The sequence below is a fragment of the Aspergillus terreus genome, genomic scaffold (genome assembly GCF_000149615.1).
Source record: "Aspergillus terreus NIH2624 scaffold_8 genomic scaffold, whole genome shotgun sequence".
NCBI lineage: Eukaryota > Fungi > Ascomycota > Eurotiomycetes > Eurotiales > Aspergillaceae > Aspergillus > Aspergillus terreus.
The window spans coordinates 1,647-20,136 of record NT_165931.1 but is presented as its reverse complement, the minus strand read 5'-3'; the positions used below and the strand labels follow the sequence as shown (position 1 = coordinate 20,136).

The 18,490-nt window shown below is 48.8% G+C and overlaps 7 protein-coding genes across 7 annotated transcripts; 4 read left to right on the top strand and 3 right to left on the bottom strand.

Moving 5' to 3' along the window:
* Positions 1-105: 105 nt before the first annotated feature.
* ATEG_05633 (Rab GTPase-binding exocyst subunit SEC15) lies at positions 106-2,881 on the top strand (the record flags this gene model as incomplete). Its single annotated transcript, XM_001214811.1, has 9 exons — positions 106-156; positions 212-1,213; positions 1,278-1,409; positions 1,465-1,566; positions 1,624-1,733; positions 1,854-1,932; positions 1,984-2,433; positions 2,491-2,741; positions 2,800-2,881. 9 exons carry the CDS (start codon positions 106-108, stop codon positions 2,879-2,881), a joined length of 2,259 nt encoding a protein of 752 aa, XP_001214811.1.
* A 159-nt stretch (positions 2,882-3,040) lies between these two features.
* On the bottom strand, positions 3,041-4,162 carry hapE (CCAAT-binding factor complex subunit HapE; the record flags this gene model as incomplete). The annotated part of the gene is made up of 3 exons (XM_001214810.1): positions 3,041-3,122; positions 3,216-3,811; positions 4,043-4,162. 3 exons carry the CDS (start codon positions 4,160-4,162, stop codon positions 3,041-3,043), a joined length of 798 nt encoding a protein of 265 aa, XP_001214810.1.
* Positions 4,163-5,163: 1,001 nt separating this feature from the next.
* Positions 5,164-6,162, top strand: ATEG_05631 (Fcf2 domain-containing protein; the record flags this gene model as incomplete). The annotated part of the gene is made up of 3 exons (XM_001214809.1): positions 5,164-5,312; positions 5,400-5,568; positions 5,788-6,162. The coding sequence occupies 3 exons, from the start codon at positions 5,164-5,166 to the stop codon at positions 6,160-6,162; spliced, it is 693 nt and encodes a 230-aa protein (XP_001214809.1).
* Positions 6,163-6,711: 549 nt separating this feature from the next.
* ATEG_05630 (purine-nucleoside phosphorylase) lies at positions 6,712-7,571 on the bottom strand (the record flags this gene model as incomplete). Its single annotated transcript, XM_001214808.1, has 4 exons — positions 6,712-6,962; positions 7,091-7,170; positions 7,230-7,308; positions 7,364-7,571. The coding sequence occupies 4 exons, from the start codon at positions 7,569-7,571 to the stop codon at positions 6,712-6,714; spliced, it is 618 nt and encodes a 205-aa protein (XP_001214808.1).
* A 676-nt stretch (positions 7,572-8,247) lies between these two features.
* Positions 8,248-10,746, top strand: ATEG_05629 (tryptophan--tRNA ligase; the record flags this gene model as incomplete). Its single annotated transcript, XM_001214807.1, has 6 exons — positions 8,248-8,950; positions 9,084-9,203; positions 9,529-9,725; positions 9,784-9,864; positions 9,931-10,046; positions 10,275-10,746. 6 exons carry the CDS (start codon positions 8,248-8,250, stop codon positions 10,744-10,746), a joined length of 1,689 nt encoding a protein of 562 aa, XP_001214807.1.
* A 1,019-nt stretch (positions 10,747-11,765) lies between these two features.
* Positions 11,766-13,367, top strand: ATEG_05628 (pepsin-like aspartic protease; the record flags this gene model as incomplete). The annotated part of the gene is made up of 3 exons (XM_001214806.1): positions 11,766-11,963; positions 12,028-12,346; positions 12,424-13,367. The coding sequence occupies 3 exons, from the start codon at positions 11,766-11,768 to the stop codon at positions 13,365-13,367; spliced, it is 1,461 nt and encodes a 486-aa protein (XP_001214806.1).
* A 3,036-nt stretch (positions 13,368-16,403) lies between these two features.
* On the bottom strand, positions 16,404-17,050 carry ATEG_05627 (uncharacterized protein; the record flags this gene model as incomplete). The annotated part of the gene is made up of 2 exons (XM_001214805.1): positions 16,404-16,897; positions 16,960-17,050. 2 exons carry the CDS (start codon positions 17,048-17,050, stop codon positions 16,404-16,406), a joined length of 585 nt encoding a protein of 194 aa, XP_001214805.1.
* Positions 17,051-18,490: the final 1,440 nt, after the last annotated feature.

The window sequence follows — 18,490 nt, the reverse complement described above, 5'->3', positions numbered from 1 at the left end:
TTCACGCTATCATAAGCACGGCATTCGCATTCAACTTCCCTTGATCCGGGTTATCCATGTGCCTTACCTCTTTCAACCTCATGCTCGAGTTGACACCTCACCAACATGCCGTCGATGGTCTCCCCTCGCAATGAATCGTCACATATACTGAACCAGGTGAAGACCTAATTGACAGTAAGACTTGACGGTTGCTAATATATTGAAATTGTAGATTATCATATCACCGTCGGATGCAGACTACCTGGATCAATTAATACCTTCGATCAGAGAATACAGCGTCGGAAATCGGACGTCTCAGCTGTTACAAACGCTATCACGGTTCGCGAGCGACAAGGAAGCCGAGATAGAGTCCATCTGCAATGCCAATCACCAAGAATTCGTCACTTCGGTCAACCAGCTGCTCCGGATTCGAGAAGGTACTGTCAGCTTGACAGCCGAGATCCTAGACCTCAACCAATCCATCCAGGCCAGCACCGAACGATTGGCCGAGCAGAAAAAGGCCCTGGTGGAATCGCGGAATCATAGACAAAACATCGATGAAACCTTCCGGGCTATTCAGGACTGTCTCGAGGTCCTCCGGCTGGCAAATCAGGTTCACGGACTGCTGGCGAAGAAGAATCATTATGCTGCGCTTCGCGCCCTTGAGGAGCTCCAGGAAGTCCACCTCAAAGGAATGAGCCAATATAAAATTGCCGACATGATTCAGCGTTCCATTCCAGCGACCCAAAGAGCGATAGCCGAGGCCGTGATGTCTGATCTGAACACATGGTTGTATAGAATTCGAGAGATGTCACAGTATCTCGGAGAGATCGCCCTATACCATACGGGTGAGCGGAAATCACGGCTGCAAGAGAGGGCCGAAAAGATGCCGTATCTTGGGCATTTCAAATTGAACTCGGCCATCGAATTGGTTTCTGATGAACATGAGGAGTATGACCTTTTGCACAACGAGGAACTTCAAGTCGATTTTACTCCGCTCTTTGAATGTCTGCACATCCACCAATCGTTGGGTCAAATGGACAAGTTCCGGATCGAATACGCAAATACCCGACGTCGACAAAAGGAGCTGCTGCTCCCTGCATCGATAACCCTGATCGATGAAGATCGGTCTAGTTTACACAGTCTCCACAATCTCCTGGAAGAAATGGCGGGTTTTGCAATTGTGGAACGCTCTACGATGAAGCGAGTGCCTAACCTGAGATCACCCGTTGACGTACGCCCCTGTCTACCTAGTTCTCGCATCGCTTTAATAGACTATTTCTGACCATTCCGAGCAGGTCGATGATCTGTGGGACTCCATGTGCCAGGCTGCTATCACACTGATATCAAATGCCCTGCCGGAAGTTGATAACGCTGAAAGTTTGTTGAAAATCAAAAACCTCATCGCATTATTCATGCAAACCATGAACGTTCGTCGCATCTATGGCCGTTCCTATTGTCCCACCGTTTCTGATTTGTCCACAGACATGGGAATTCCCCGTTCGGATGTTTGATGAATTCTTATTGACCCTGTTCAAACGGTATGCGGATTTGCTCAAGACCAGATTCAGTGACGACTTTCAAGAGGTAACTTGCCACCCAAGTCGCGTTTCCCATGATGCTTGTACTTACTGTCCACGAAAGATCGTGTCCACAGATGATTATATGCCCATGCCAATCCAGACCCCGGAGGAGTTTGATAAGGTCCTCAATGTCAGTTGGTACAATCCCGAGAGGCCACGGGAAGAACAAACGTATGTGTTATCCCCCTCTGTCTTTTTCATCTCTTCTAGGATGAAGCTTAATGGTTTTCCAAGGTTCCCGTGTGTCTTGCCGTTTTCGCAGATGTATCCCCTGTGCTGTATCGACATCAGGAACTTCCTGAATCAATTCTACTTCTTTGCCACAGATGACTTTCCCTATCCCAGTGTCATTGACGAAACACTCAAAGATGTGAGTATTGGAGCCGAACACTGTAAAAGTCCTGGACACTGATCGAACCAGGCACTGGATGAACTTCTCTCGGAGCGCGTTTGTGACACGCTCGTGGAGCGTCTTGCCTCTCAATACCTTGGCCAAATCGTTCAAATCCTCATCAATCTTGAGCATTTTGAACTCGCGTGCCATGAGCTGGAATTGCTTCTTGCTGCGGCGAGGTCACAGAACTCCGCTGGCGGCCCCGTGGAGTTGAAAGCCACTAAAAAATTCGAAAGCAATACGAAGGTCGCGGAAAAACGTATCTTCGAAGTAGTCAATTCGAAAATTGACGATCTCATCGAAACTGCAGAATACGACTGGGTGGCCGCTGTGCCTCCCACAGAACCCAGCAATTACATGCAGACGCTCACTCGGTTCCTTTCCAACATTATGAACTCCACATTACTCGGCCTGCCGGCAAGGATCAAAGAGCTCATCTACTTCGATGCTCTCAGTCACGCAGCGAACATGATTCTCGTATGTATCCTGTCGCGCCTGAGAATCGCTTTATACACCATTAACTCGTCGGTCTAGGCACTTCCGCTTTCCACGGAAGTAAAACGGATCAATCCAAATGGCGTCATGGCCCTTGCAAAAGATGTTGAATATCTGTATCAATTTGTCGATAGCCTTGGGGTCCCGATCCTTCGAGAAAACCTCGACGAGCTTCACCAGACGGTACAGTTGATGCAAGCCGAGAACACTGATGAATTTTATGATATTTCTACACGAAACAAGAAGTATGGCCGTGTCGACGCCATCAACGGGCCCATTCTTCTGGAGAAGTAAGTTCCAGGTGAACCTCGCGCATTACACTATGTAACTAACCGAATTGCAAAACAGGGTCACCCGCAGTGTTCAACAACAAAGTCCAGTAAAGACTGATAAGTTTTCAACACTTTCTTCACGATTTAAGAAGTCCTAGATGCGGAGAATGACTTTCGGTTGTTACAAAAGGCCCGCACACTCTTATTCACTACACTGGGTGTATCTCACGTGTATATCAAGGGCTCTTGTCCATAACAATAACAATCAATGCTCTCATTGGTCACTCAACGTTCATAAATGAAGAAATCCAAGTCCGTCACGCAGCGCATAAAAAGAAATACAGTAGACCATAAAAAGGGTAACAATAAAACCGGGATATCAGGTTTGCCAGACATTCACTGTTATAAAGGTTAGCCATCGGACAGCCTTGAAGAGGTCCCGGAAGGATGATATAACTTACCTGCTGCGGAGGCAGATGAGAGTATGCATACATGCCTTCAAACATTTGGGGTTGCGGCTGTCCATAAGCTGCAGTTGGGTCTGACTGCACCGGACCTGCATACATGGTGGGCTGCCGGTATTCCTGGTCCTGGAGACCGTGCTGCCCCAAAGCGTACTCCGGCGGAGCCATATGGTGCTGGACTCCGTGCTGAGAGGGCGGCATCTGCCCTGGAGCGCCCGCTGGCCCAGTTGGGCCGGCGGGGGCAGCGGCCTGGCTGGATCGCTTAGCGTGCGACGTGGCCTCCTCGCGAGGGACTATGTCAATGAGAAAATCAAACATGTCAGACTTGGACAAGGCAGCGGCAATGTCCGACCGTTGCAGAGTGCGCCGCTTGTTATCCTCAGCATGGATCCATGCCCTCATGGTCAACTCCGTGATGAAGATGTCACAGCCCTTCGCGAACAAGATGGGTGCTTCCGCGGATATCATCTTCACCTCGGGGTCTGCTTTCATCACCTTCTTTATGCGGGCTAAGGGCAACTGGTGGATCTTGTAGTCGTGATTATCTGATTCGAGGTGGTTGATGATGTGCTGCCAGTACGTCGTCAGGATGTCTCGGGCCGTTCCCTGCAGTCCCTGGTTGACCTGTGCCTCGTTAGCTTCGCAATGTAGTGGGAGGCATTGGTAGGACGTACATTAGCCCAAGTCCCGGTATATAGCTCGGCTACGGGCGCGTAGCCTTGCGCGGAGAGCTGGATTGAGGTCAGCTATGTCTGAATGCCACCATGTATGTCATATATGTCTTAGTCAAGGACGAGAGGATAGGCATACCGCAGCGCTGGCACCTAAGAGTTACGCATGTTAGCTGGAGAGAACCATAAGATCAGGGCGCTTGTATGAGGGCGTCGGCTTACCGTAATGACCGCCATTCCGGGTGTCATACACGGGTTGCTGTCGGCCTTGCTGTTGTCCGGCGTTTTGCGCAGCTTGTTCCATGATGATAGTATCGCGTGAGTCGCACAATCAGCGTCGGTTATTGTAAGGGTATGTTGCGAATCGTCGGGTCACTGAAACGGCTATATCTGTCGCGTAGGCAGAGACGGAAAGCAAGGAGAAGCGGGGTTGATTGCGGTCTGTCCAGACTAGATCATAGAAATTCGCGGTTTGTTATAGTAGGCGACTGGCGTCACTCGATGGCAGCAAACTAGCAAGCGCACCACTGAGTTGGCTGTGGTGATGACGTTGAAGGTTAGGTAGGTACAGAATGCCTCGTATGCGGTCGCAGCTGCGCGCGACTAAGCACCACACGCCAAGCTCTGCCTGATGTTGCGGAAAGACGCGGGGAATAGGGGGCTTAGTAAGGTATTCCCATGCAACCTGCCTTTCTCTCGGAAATAAACTGGACCAAAAGGATGTATATGGCTAAGTTCTTCTGAAGTAGAGGTAGGGATATAGAGCAGTAATTGAATGTATCACCGGAATACTTCTATCAAGGCTCTGATGGTTCTTGATTGGGTTTACTTGGATATTGCCAATGGTGATGCGTACCTACAATACCACTACGGAGTGAATACTTGTACTGGCCTTACTGCTGTAATTATGTCCGGTTACATAAGGTAACATCGATCACAACTCTGTAACAAAGCTATTTGTGCATGCTGAGCCATATATGCTGCTATTGATCAGAATGAGGCTGGTCAGAATCATAGTAGGTAGGCTCTAGATTTACTGAAATCAAAGTCTTTAGGGTTTAATAACTTGGGGCTATACTCGTGCATCTAAGGTACCTGGAGGAGGTATCCTAGGTAATTACTCTAAATGGTTAGCGCGCTGTCGAGTTGCGCGCCCCACACAGAAAATTTTCCCAGCGCGTAAATTTCTCGGTCTCTCTTAGCAACATATAAGAAGCAATTTTCTTCCTTCCCAGTTCTCTTCTTGCTTCTAGTCCTCCACTTCCTTCTCCTTTGCTTGGCTTCTGGACTCCCAAAGCCTTCATCATGGAGGCAGCAATCAAACAATCTGCTACATCGCAGGCTCAGGAAGATTGTATGGCAGACGATGATATTCACCGGTTACTTCTTGAGGCTGAGGAAAGGTTGCGAGCTACGAAAACCACGAACGATAACACTGATGCCTTAGTGCCAAGGTATGCAGATCAGATTCCATTTCCCTCGCATCCATCTCCGGGTCTTGTCCTGCGTCTGACCTGAAGACTAACATTGTGTGCGCGAAGCGTTCCGAAGCTCTTACCAGACACTTCCCTCCAACCATATGTCCGCCAGCAAAATGATGTTGCAACGGCAGATCCCTCTGCTCGTATTCCTCATGATCTCAAAAAGAATGCAGCCAACACGTCGGAGTTGGCGAAGGTCAATCCAGTGAAGGGCCAAGCGCAGAAAAAGGTAAGACCCCAGAAAATACCCGGTCCCTCGTCACCCCCGTTGCTATGAGGAAAATATTCCCATCGCGAAAGCCCTCGATGCAGCTTCCACAGCCCGTACTGGGCTGCGCTGCGCCAATGAGAGTTCTATTTTTCATAGTTACTCTGAGCAACGACAAACTTTCTTGTCTTTTTCAACCAAGCTCTATTGGGATGAATGCTAATCTCAATGCTCTAAAAGGAAAAACCCACCGCAGGTGACGATTGGTTCAACCTTCCCAAGACCGAATTAACCCCCGAACTCAAAAGAGACCTCCAAATGCTCAGGATGCGATCCGTGCTAGACCCCAAAAGACATTACAAGAAGGAAAACGGCAAATTCAAAGTTCCTACCTACTCCCAGGTGGGAACCATCATCGAAGGCCCAACAGAATTCTTCAGTGGCCGCATCGCCAAGAAAGACCGCAAGAAGACATTCGTTGAAGAAGCCATGGTTCAGGAGAGGGAGACTCGTCGTTTCGAGTCCAAATACAGAGACATCCAGGCTGCGAAGCAGAGTGGTAAGAAGTCTTACTACAACAAGCTGCGAGCCAAGAGGAACACCAGAGGCAAGTGAAGCGCATATCTATCGATATATATCGGGCGGTAAACTATGTCACATGAAATCCCTGTTCGGCCTCTACCGACGTTGAACAGTGTCCGGGGCCACCTGCTGAACCACTGAGAGTGTCACTGGTGAACAATGTTGGAGACAGCCCGTACAACGAGTCGCTGTTTCGATGTTATCCTCCGCGCAGTTCAAGGTAACGTTGGAGACTTACCTGCATATCTATAGCAGCCAGGCGGCCAGCCTCAAGAACCTCTTCGTGGTTAGCCTTGCCTTCTTGAAGGATGGCATCCAGCTCCTTCACGTCTTTTCCCTCGAGGAGACCATCATCTCCACGAGGAACAGGAGCCAGCACAGCGTTGTTTGTCACCAGACTGAGTGCCAGGACACGAATACCACAATGTCTGGCGACCACAATCTCTGGGACCGTGGACATCCCAACCACGTCGGCGCCCAGTTGACGCAGCATGCGACACTCGGCTCTTGTCTCGTAGCTAGGAATTTCAGCGGGGTCCTTTGATAGCGGTTGTGGGCATGTTGATATGTGATCGTCGCAACTCACCTGGGACCTCCGACATAGGCATACACTCCTTCGTGCAGTCTTCTCTTACTCAGCGGGTCTACCACCGTTTTCCAGGCTTTATGCACATGGCGACGGAGCTCGAGATCGTATGCATCGGACAAAGGAGGGAAACGAGGGCCAAATTCCTCGTCGTTGGGTCCCCGCAGCGGATGATTGCCTGCCAGACCGGACAGGAAAATGTGCTTTGCTATGTCAGTAAACCACTTTGTCATAGAACCACGGTAAACTTGCATCATTCAGCAGCACAATATCGCCTACTGCGTAGTTTGGATCCAGACCGCCAGCCGCGTTTGTTACTTATCGATAGTGTTAATGGAGGCAAGAACCCTTTCAGTATCAGAAGCTTGAACTCACAAACAACTGTCTCAACACCCAACAGCTTAAAAACACGAATTGGGAACGTAACCTGGTGGATGGAATGGCCCTCGTAGTAACTGTAGAAGGCACATATCAGTGTCTACGCTATAGCAACACTGGTCAAGGATTTTCTTACTGAGCGCGGCCAACCATCAACACAACCGGGATGTCTTCACCCAGAAAGCCAAAGACCAGCTTGCCAGCATGTCCAGGAACTTGACCAGTAAGTACAGGGGTCTTTCCAGGCAAGGGGGAGCCGCCAACTCTTACCTGTCAGTTTGGGGAAATGAGGAATAGATCCGTAGTCGTATTCTGCTCGTGGGTGATCACGGATGCTGTCAGCAAGGCCTCCCAGACCAGAGCCGCACACAATAGCCACCCGTGGGCTCTGTAGTTCTGCCGGTAGACGGTCTTTGAGGGACTGGACGGCCTGTTCTGCCTGCTGATATGAAGATAGACCCTTGGGTAGTTCAGACATCTTTTCCTTGGTTCCGTCCACTGTTCCTGACTCTTTCGCTTTCTCCGACGAGGCTGGTATGTATTGAGAGCGAAGTTTCTATAATGACTCTGTTCCGAGGCCAACGGTGGGGGAATCTGTAATCTTTAAGCCCTAGCGACCATACTACTCTCTCCTCAAAACCAATTTAGCTAATGGGGACCATCGTATTACCTAATCATGAAGTTGCAGCCAGGCTGTGATGAGGGACGAGGGCGGTGAAGCCCGTTGGCCAGTCACGGCAACTCGGTGCAAAAAAAGTGTCTCCGTCGACGCGCTTGCTCCGATCAGAGGCCGCAGGAGAGTCCAAGCAGCCTCATATCATCATTCCACCACGAAAGACATCTGTCTGCATTGGGTTGTCAGCAAAGATGTTCTCATACGTCAATCGCCGACTACTGGCGAACACTACGAAACAGTTACAGGTACCAATTCAACTCCGACAGACCTCATCCACAGTCTAATTGTCTGGACAGTCCGCGGTTCCTTGTCGCACCTTCAGTTCCTCGAGCATTCCCAGTCTGAATGCATCCACGCACTTGGCTGAACAGCCCAACAAGTGAGGCCTTTTCCGAGTCTTCGCCCATCTCACCTACCTAACGTCGAGTCCGTCCAGATCAGAGAACGCCGAACAGTCCTCGAACCCGTCGGTAAAATCATGGTCAGTCCCGATGCAATATGCAGGAGTCGCCCTCCAACGACACAAAAATACTTACACCATGCGAACAGGACCGAGCGTCTGGATAGCGTTGGTCAGAAGACCCGCCTACCCCGGAGCGTCCAGGCAATATACATGCGCCCCCTGCGGAGGAAGGCCGAATATGGTTTGCCCGTGTGCGATCTGCAGTTGAGATCGTACAGTGTGCGAAACGTGGAGTTCTTCGCCGACTTTGCCATTCGCGCTGCGTATTACCTGAAACTTCCCGTCTCTGGGCCTGTCCCTCTCCCGCGCATTGTTGAACGGTGGACGTTCCCTCGAAGCAACTTCGTGCACAAGAAGAGCCAAGAGAACTTTGAGCGCATAACGCTTCGTCGACTCATCCAGATCAAGGATGGCCATCCGGATGTGGTACAGGCTTGGTTGGCCTTCCTGCGGAAGCATGCGTTTTATGGCGTCGGCATGAAGGCCAATGTCTGGGAACATGAGAGCCTCGGTATAGTAGCATTCTTGTCATTCTTTCATGGTATGGTCACTAATAATGTGCTCGGTGCAGATGTCGCGAAGCGTATGGACGAATCTGTCGGTGAGATTGAGAAGTCGCTGGAGCCTTATATGGAGCAGTTTGGGCAACGGACGGATATGGAATCTCAGAACGATCTCCTTGACCTCCTCAAGAATGAGCGTTTTGTTCAGAACAAGGGTCCTCTGACCAGCGTTCGCAGCGGCTGATGGCCCATAATACCTCGTTCTTATTTTCTCAGCAAAGACTTGTACAATCACTGCCATGTTGTGTTTAGGGAGCTTTTTCACTGTATATCAATGATACTATCTAGAACTTGTCATTAAATTATCACATACAATGTCGCCATTTTTCTCCATTGGATATGGGTCATTTATCTATATTATTCTCCTTGCAGCTCTTGTTCACGCCCGATATACTCCGTTAGAGATGGGTATGTTATCAACACGTGACCGCGGAAATAACTTCATCGATGGGCCGATTTTACTATTTGAAATGCAGCATTTTGGCTGCCTCCACGGGACGCAATTGAGGGACAATGCGTTCAAATAGTATGCGCCTCTCTGGGCCCAAGGGGACCTCATTGTATAGACAGAATCGGCGTCGCCTGCGATTACACAGTCTTCCATGCCTACATAATCGCCTTCGGAGATGGAATAGCTCCGCCTCTACACAAACCCCGACATCTACCACTGGCGCTCCGGTCATATTTTCTGGAATTCAGCCGACAGGAGTGCCGCATCTAGGGAACTATTTAGGTGCATTGCGCGAATGGGTCCGGCTGCAGGACAACGCTACGGAAGGGACCAAGCTAATCTTCTCTATCGTCGACCTCCACGCCCTGACCTTACCGCAGGATGCGCATCAACTGAAGACATGGAGAAAGGAGTCGTTCGCGACACTGTTGGCTGTGGGCCTCGATCCCAATCGATCAACCATATTCTATCAATCCAACGTGAGCGTCGCATCTATGAAGTTGACGGCCACTTGCGAAGTTACTGACCATCTTCCAGGTTCATGCCCATGCTGAATTATTCTGGATCCTGAGCTCGGTAGCGTCTATGGGTTACCTGTCGCGGATGACACAATGGAAGGTGAGCGCTTACATTGACTAAAAGTCCAACATGTTTGTCTAGGCCGGGCGTTGACCCTATATGTAGAGCAAACTCCAACTCCCTGAAGATACGAATCTGGATGATTCGGCGGCCCGGTCCAAGCTCCGTCTGGGCCTCTTCTCGTACCCTGTTCTCCAGGCCGCGGATATTCTAGTGCACAGGTTGGTGGCCGAGCCGCATCACGCACGACAGTGACACTTTGTGCTAATCTGGAGCAGGGCCACACAAGTTCCCGTCGGCGAGGACCAGAAGCAACACTTGGAATTCTCCAAATACACGGCCAACAGCTTTAATCATCTCTACGGGTCTATCTTTCCCCTCCCGGAAGCGCTCATCTGTAAGGCCCATGACATATCACCCCCCGATGCGATACGGATTTGAGCAGAGAGGCTGACTCCGCGTGATTTCACAGCGCCCGCCAAGCGCGTTATGTCTTTGAAAGAGCCGACTCTGAAGATGTCGAAATCCCACGCGGACGATCGTTCCCGGATTCTCCTCACTGACAGTCCGAGCGATATCCATAAGAAGGTCAAGGTTGCGCTCACAGACTCCATAGCGGGCATCACGTACGATCCGTCTCATCGACCTGGGGTGTCCAACCTCATCGAGATTTTGAGTCACCTTGATGGGAGGTCTTGCGAAGAGCTGGCACTGGAGCACCAATCAACAAGCCTGCGAGCGTTCAAGGAGCATCTTGCGAATCGAATCTCCGACCACCTAGAGCCTATACGGGACAGATATCAGTCTCTGATGCATGATAAGACTGGATATCTCGAAAGCGTGGCAGAACAAGGCGCTAAGTCCGCACGCGTCAATGCTGACGTTACCATGAGGGCGGTCCGGGAGGCCATGGGGTTATGAACTATCACCACTGTACATTAAAGTCTCTGAACATGCAAATTAGCACGCTATAGAAGAAACCTCCTGTGTCAATATTTTGGCTCGTGTTACCGAGTAGATGTTCGACCACTGGATGGACTGGAACATAAGCAATCAAGGCAGAAGACAGTTGAATAATGCATTGTTGCAGGTTTGGATAATAATACTCGGTAATATTGCAGCCTAGTTCGCCGTGTTGCCCCCATCATCAGTGGTTCCAAAGCCTCCGAGCTAGCCGCTTTGCGGTCACTGCCATCCGCCACTCGGCCCGGAGTACGAGGCGCTTCTGCACGAAACCAACCATGAATGGTTTCCTGCGGAGTATATATACTTTAGGTAGTCCAGGACACGAAATGATAAAGTACGTAGCTTTGTTGAAGGAGGCTGTGCGGGTTCCTCGAACTATTTGCGACCCGTCAGAATCCCAAAGAACCACAATAATCACTGTATAGTACTCCGTAGTGATCAATAGAATCGGATAGTTGACTGCTCAGCCCCACCGAACTCATCATTACTCGGCACGATGACGACGACATCCATGCAGAACCCAGGCGGCCTGGCAGCAGATTGGGTCGTGGTGACCGCCATCCGACTTTCCGAACTGGTCTCGGTGGGGCCCCCAAATGCTCCAACGATCCCGAGAAGATCATCAGCCCAAATGCGCCCCGAAGTGACTTCGTCTGGACCCGCCCACCAGGAAACGAAGACGTATACGATCTTACTCTTTTCTTTGGATCCCATCCGGAGTACAAAAAGACCATTATGCCCCTCCGAGGTTTCCAGTTGGCAGCCATTTCGAAGGCTACTCCCTTCCCTGCCGTCCTGCGTTACACGCCCGCCCTCCCCGGTCTCTGCTGAAGCCGATAGGATACTCCGTTTTGAGGCCTCGTACCTCGCTGTCTCGTGCGCCTTTCTCGGGTACAGCTGCGTTGGTGGACTGTTGGTGGACTGCGGTGGATTCACTTACCAGAGACGAACTTCCCCGTTGGACGGATCACAAGATGAAGTGGGCAGCGTGGCATTGTTTACTCGCCGCTTCTCTGCTTTGGCAGAACACGGAGGCCCTCACCCTTCATAGGAGAGAACTCCCTGCGGTTGTTTCTCTCGATATCAAGCGCAAAGATGTCTCAGACCCTGTTGCGAGGGATCGGGTAAGGCGGAAGCGGGACAAGACCGTCTCGCAAGCTCTGGACAATGAGGTATGTGGCCTTGCATTCACCCTACCTGCGATCGCTTCTTCTAACTTGCCGATGCCTCATGTAGGAAACGCTTTACTTCTGCAATATCACCCTCGGCACTCCACGGCAAAGTCTACGCCTGGTTCTAGACACTGGAAGCAGCGATTTATGGTGCAATGCTGCAAATTCGACGCTATGTGAATCCTCCAGCGACCCGTGCAGCGCCTCGGGGTCATATAATCCAGACAAATCCTCGACTTATAACTTTGTATCGTCGGACTTCAACATTTCGTATGCAGACGGGACCGGTGCTGCCGGAGACTATGTCACCGATACTCTACATATTGGCGGGGCCACTATTAAGGACTTTCAGTTCGGGGTCGGGTATTACTCCGGCTCTTCGGGTAAGTTGGAATCCAATGTGGTTGTCTTTGAGGTCCTGGAGCTTCAGGTAAACTAACGTTTCCTTCGTTGTCCACAGAGGGCGTTCTAGGAATTGGATACCCGTCCAATGAAGTACAAGTCGGTCGCCTCGGCAAATCGTCCTACCCAAACCTCCCGCAGGCAATGGTGAAAAATGGCCTGATCCGATCGAATGCATACAGCCTCTGGTTAAACGACTTGTCAGCCAGCACCGGTTCGATCTTGTTTGGGGGCGTCAACAAGGCAAAATACCACGGTGAACTCCAAACTTTACCAGTTCAACCCGTCAATGGTGGCTATTCGGAGCTCCTCATCGCACTGACCGCCGTTTCCATCAAATCCGATTCAGACAGTCAGAACTATACGTCGGATGCCCTGCCCGCCGCCGTCCTCCTCGACAGCGGGAGCTCTCTGACTTATTTGCCCAACTCTATTGTTGAGGAAATCTACAATAACCTCGGTGTGGTTTACGAATCGTCTAGTGGGGTGGGGTTCGTGAAATGCAGCCTGGCGGAAAGCAGTGTCAAGCTCAGCTATACCTTTTCGTCGCCCACTATCAATGTTGGTATCGATGAGCTTGTCATCGATGCAGGCGACATTCGGTTCCGAAACGGTGATAGGGCATGTATCTTCGGGATTGCTCCGGCAGGAAGTAGCACTGCTGTTCTCGGTGACACGTTCTTGCGGAGTGCGTATGTTGTGTACGACTTGGCCAACAATGAAATCTCCCTGGCCAACACAAACTTCAACTCGACAGACGATGACATCGTGGAAATCGGGACTGGCGACGATGCAGTGCCGGGAGCCACCAACGTCGCCAACCCCGTCACCTCTGTTGTTGCTGATGGCTCGGGCGCTAGAATTGGAGGCCCAACGGGGGGAGTCTTCACTGATCTACCATCGGCAACAAGCTCAGGCGCCGCGGCACCGGCAGGACCAACGGGCTTCCCAGCGCACCTGGCTTTTGGTGCGGCGGCTATTGGATATGTGTTGGCTGCTTGAGGCCTTGGTTGTAGGTGGCCTGCTGATACCCCGGAATTCCCTCTCTTTTCATTTTCCGAAGATACCAATGCGTTTCAGGGTCTATATTAGATGTACATGGTTTTCAATTGAACAGTGGGAACGCAGGGTACATATATAGTTAAGATCTTGAACATTATGATTATACGGCTCTTTTTTTACAGCGTCTCGTTATCTTATTACTTCCAATACAAGCAATATAGAATTGTAGAAATTCCCACCATGGTACATGCTACCTAGGCTAGACGAGAACAATTCGTGGTATGGGGCTGGTCGTCTACTCCGTAAGCTAGCGGAGTAGATCAGTTCCCCACTCTCCAAAAAATTGGAGTATCTTTCCGCAACACAACGGTCCCTTTCCATATCAGCTAGATGCGTCCATGTCCCGACTACCAGGCTTGCCTTGATATTCTTTTCTTTCTCGACAGTACAATCCATGCCCCGGCTATCCAATGCAACAATCATCAGGGCGTACCAGCGAAACAACCTCCTCCCCCTCCTCCTACCACAATGTCGCACGATAGAATCTGCTCAAAATGAACTGCGCTGGCTTCAAGAACGGGTCAGACGTATGCAACGCGAAACGGGAATTAATAAGACTGGTGTGCATGTCCGCTGGAACAAAGTCTTGAGATCAATGTGCCATGCACGATCCAAGGGGCTGCCACTTCAGTACATTCTTGGAGACCAACCGTTTGGAGACCTCGAGATTCTATGCAGAACAGGCGTTCTCATTCCTCGGTAGGAGCAATCTTTCTCTTCTCTTCATCGGTGGTGCCTTGCTATACCTGCCATCTGCCGCAGTGGTCGATTTGTTCGTTGCTGACTCATTTGTAGTCCTGAAACCGAAACGTTCACGCTGCATGCTGCCAAACTGGCGCTAGACCTCTACAAAAATCAGGTTAACGCCAATAGCGCTGACAGCGCCAGTAATACACGGCGCCTTCGCATATTAGATCTCTGCTCCGGGACTGGGTGTATGTCGCTACTGCTGCATTCCGTCCTCGCGCAATGCGTCGAGCAGATGTCTATCGTCGGCATTGATCTCAGTCCCACGGCTGTCAGGTTGGCCACTGATAATCTTGCACATAATCTGCATCTTGGGCTGCTCTCTAGTCGTGCGAAGTCGGATGTCCATTTCAGACGGGGAGATGTTCTCGGAACTCGCCATGGCGGCCCTCCTGGTATAGCGGATATACTCCGCCAATTCCCAGAGTATACGTCTGAAACAGGTCCGCAGTGTGATGTCCTGGTCTCAAATCCTCCATATATCTCCCCTCGGTCATTTTGGGACGGCACCACTGCGCGTAGTGTCAGAATCTTCGAGCCTAGACTTGCCCTGGTACCGCCTTCCTTGCCTAGTCCCTCGGACAGGAAGTTCACCAGACAGGAAGACTTGTTCTATCATGTGTTAGTCGAGCTGTTCTTCAAGCTCCGTGCAAAGCTTGCTGTGTTCGAATGTGGAAGCCGTCTGCAGGCGGAGCGCGTGGTGAGTATCCATGACGATATCGCAGGCAGGCTCCAACAGGGCAGTCGATTCAAACCCCAGATATTGTGTGACTCGAGCACGGAGACTGGCTCAGACGTATCTTGTGATGCCGGACCGTGCGCTGTGATTTTACAGCAGTCCACAATACTATGATTGGGGTGGTAGATATTACCGTTTACGTTGTATCGATCATATCTAGTAAAGGTTTTTATAAGAAGTATGAGTGTTTAATTACTCCGCAGCTGGCTTAATTACAGATCAACTCGCCCTTGTTATATACAGTGAAAGACAACATACGTCATTCCGAGTACCTCAACCTGCTTCTGCCAAGAAGCTATCCAGAGAAGACCCAATCGTACTATAGGAAGCATATCAGGTTCATTGCCGAGCTCAATGTCAAGGACAGCCGGCTCGCTAGCTTCTAAAAGCCATCATATTTCATCCTCCAGGTCTTGTAGACGGGCGCAATGACGTCCCAAGCAGCCCATACTCGTCGCTAGAAGGGTAAAGTCCGGATTCTGAGGCCGGGCACACGCAGAACGGCCATCGCAGTAAGTCTGCTGGTATTGTAGCATCATTTTATGCCCGTGGTCATCAAATACGATGACTTTAATGGGAACCTTGTATCGTGAAGCAAGCTGTCAGTAGCTCCTCCATTGTCATGTTGAACGATGCGTTTCCATCCAGATCGATCACTAATGCGCCAGGAGAGCCCAGCTGGGCGCCAATCGCCGAGGGCAAACCGAAGCTCATTGTGCCCATGCTTCCCGAAGTTATGAATATTCTTGAAGCCCGCCAGCAATAGCTTCGAGCCGCCCACAGTTGGTGCTGACCCACGCCAGTGGAAATAATCGCTCTCACAGGCCGCTGGCGAAGTTGCCCATCAAGCTCAACCACGACATCATGAGGCAGAATCTGCGTATGGCCATCATCTCGGACCCCATCTGGAATCGGCGGGAAGGGATTGCTCTCTTTCCATTCTTGGATTTGGGTGAACCAGGAGCCTCGAGATTTCGGAGGATGGACATGCGATATCAAAACCGGCAAGGTGCCTGTTAAGTCTCCATAACAGCACCGGTAGTCTCGACGACTTTATTCACGTTTTCTGGCTTGATGTCTAACTGAATGATCCCTCCACAGTTGTCACGTCCTGCCACACGTGCCTTCGGTGCGAACTGTGTAGGATCCCCAACTGCGCGCTCATCAAGTCTGGCACCTAAAGCCAGAATCAAATCAGCGTTCTGTACAGCATAGTTTGCATACACTGCTCCGTACACGCTCAGCATGTGGATTGGCTCCGGTCGACTTTCGTCAAAGCTCCCTAAGCCGAGAAGCGTAATGGCGATAGGTATACGAGCTTTCTCTGACAATTGAAAAAGCAGTGCTGGCCCATCCGGACTGCAGATAACACCACGCCCTGCAATGATCACTGGTTGTTTCGCACGACTACTCAACTGTGCTGACCGACGAATGGCCTGCTCGGTTTGCTCTGAAACTACGCTTTCTGTGGTGTTGATGCCGGGAATGTCTTAATCTTTCGGTCCATAACATTTTAAAGCCTTTTGGTATGCTTCACTGCTAAAAGTGGCTGAGCCGACGTCCTTAGGAATAGCCACTAGCACCGGGCCATGCCGCCCGTGAGTAGATTGTTTGAAGGCCGTCTGCAGAGACGATGGCAACTCCTCGATTGCCTTTACCACAGTAACCCACTTTGTGCATGGTCTAGCAAAGGCCTGAACATCGATTTCCTGAAAGACGTTGGTGCCTTGCGCAGTTGACTCGACTTTCCAACAGATAGAAATCATGGGATTCCCATCTAAGAGCGCATTCAGCATGGGAGTCGCTAAATTAGAGGTGCCAGGACCAGATGTCACAAGCACTACTCCCGGCTTGCCTGTTGCCTGACTGTATTCCTCTGCCATGTGTCCGGCACCTTGTTCATGGTGCGTAGGTATAGATTGAAACTTGTCGGTTCCGTATATGCCATCAAATAAAGGAAGTGCAGCTCCACCGGGGTAGCCAACTGCACGGAAAATCAGTTATTATTCAGCAATCGTGGCTGGACTCGTTAGGAGTATGACTTACAGATATATTCCACTCCCCAGGTAGAGAGGATATGTTCAAGAATGTCACCACCTCTGCGCCCAATTAGCCCCTCAAGGTCTGTGTCTCTCATGCTGGAAGGAAAGCGGTAATATGTGCAGGGAATTCAGACGGTCAACAATCAGTAGCATATGTATATCCTGGCTTTGACAGAAATTGATTTGAGAGGCAACAAGCTGTATATGAATATTAAGTCCAAACGTACTAGGGGCGCACCAAATAGTCCATATGAACATCTAATCGCGCTCCTCGGATCTGGCGTACCAATATCCCAAACACTCTGGCCAGCTCTGCCTTCAGAAGGCCTGTTATCATAGATCTGCAAATATGAAACTGTCCTGTGGCATAAGAAGTATGACAGATATGGTAGGTAGTTTATTGTTCTACAGCCATCCTGCCGAGTGCCCTGTCCTTCGTTGCCTGGGAGCTGGCCACTACTCCCTATTGATGTAGATTCCTGCGGGTTACATAAGAGGGAAATCATCCAAGGTTATATAGTAGTTTGCCTAGTATAAATAGAGTAATATATTAGCTAGTTATTTTTATTACTATACTAGGATTAGTAATTGTACTATTAATCTTATATAGTTATACTTATAGAAATATAGATAAGAATTTTAATAATATCTAACTAATATATATATTAAAGTGGAATTTAGAATTTAGATAATAGATCTAATAATAAAACTTCTTGCTAATAAAATTACTAGAAGAAAACAAATAAATAAAGATTTTATCGAATCAAAAATAATTAGTTTTAAAATACTGCCGGCTTTATAGTAACTCTAATAAAATAATCTATTCTTATATTTTTTTAATTTGATTTTCTAATATTTTCAGTATAGAAGATATACATTATAATCAATTAAATTATAAATTATAGGAAAATATATATTATAGTTATTATACCAATAATAATTATTAGCGATCTAAAAAAAAATAGAATAAAAATACAATAGAATATATATATCAGTACCCCTACCCTACTGAAGGGATAGTAAGCTACTACAGCTATTCTATATAATCTTGGGCTATACTAACAACCCTACTGCTAGTTATTCTTTCTAGAGTCTAGTAAATAATTATATATTTAGTTATTAAATAGTCTTTTTATTATTTTTAATTACTATACTATTAGTTTCTTTACTTATTCTATTTTCCAATATATTAGCTACTATTTTTAATATTTTTATTCGCTCTATTATCTAGCTAATCTATTAAAAAATAGAAAAAAATAATAATATTTTTACCAGATAAACTACTATTTTAATAAACTACTTCTCTAAAGATTTACTAGATTTTATTCTAAAAACTATAGAATCACTGCAGCTAAGTAGTCTTTATTAGAAACTAGCGGGTTCTAAATTTTTAATAACTTTTTCTAGAGATTTCTAATAAAACCCTCAATTAACAATAACAAAATAATAAAATAGCTAAGATAAAAAGAAAAAAATACTAACAGTTAAATTTAAAGAAAAAATAATAAAGATAATCTATAAGATTAAAATAAAAT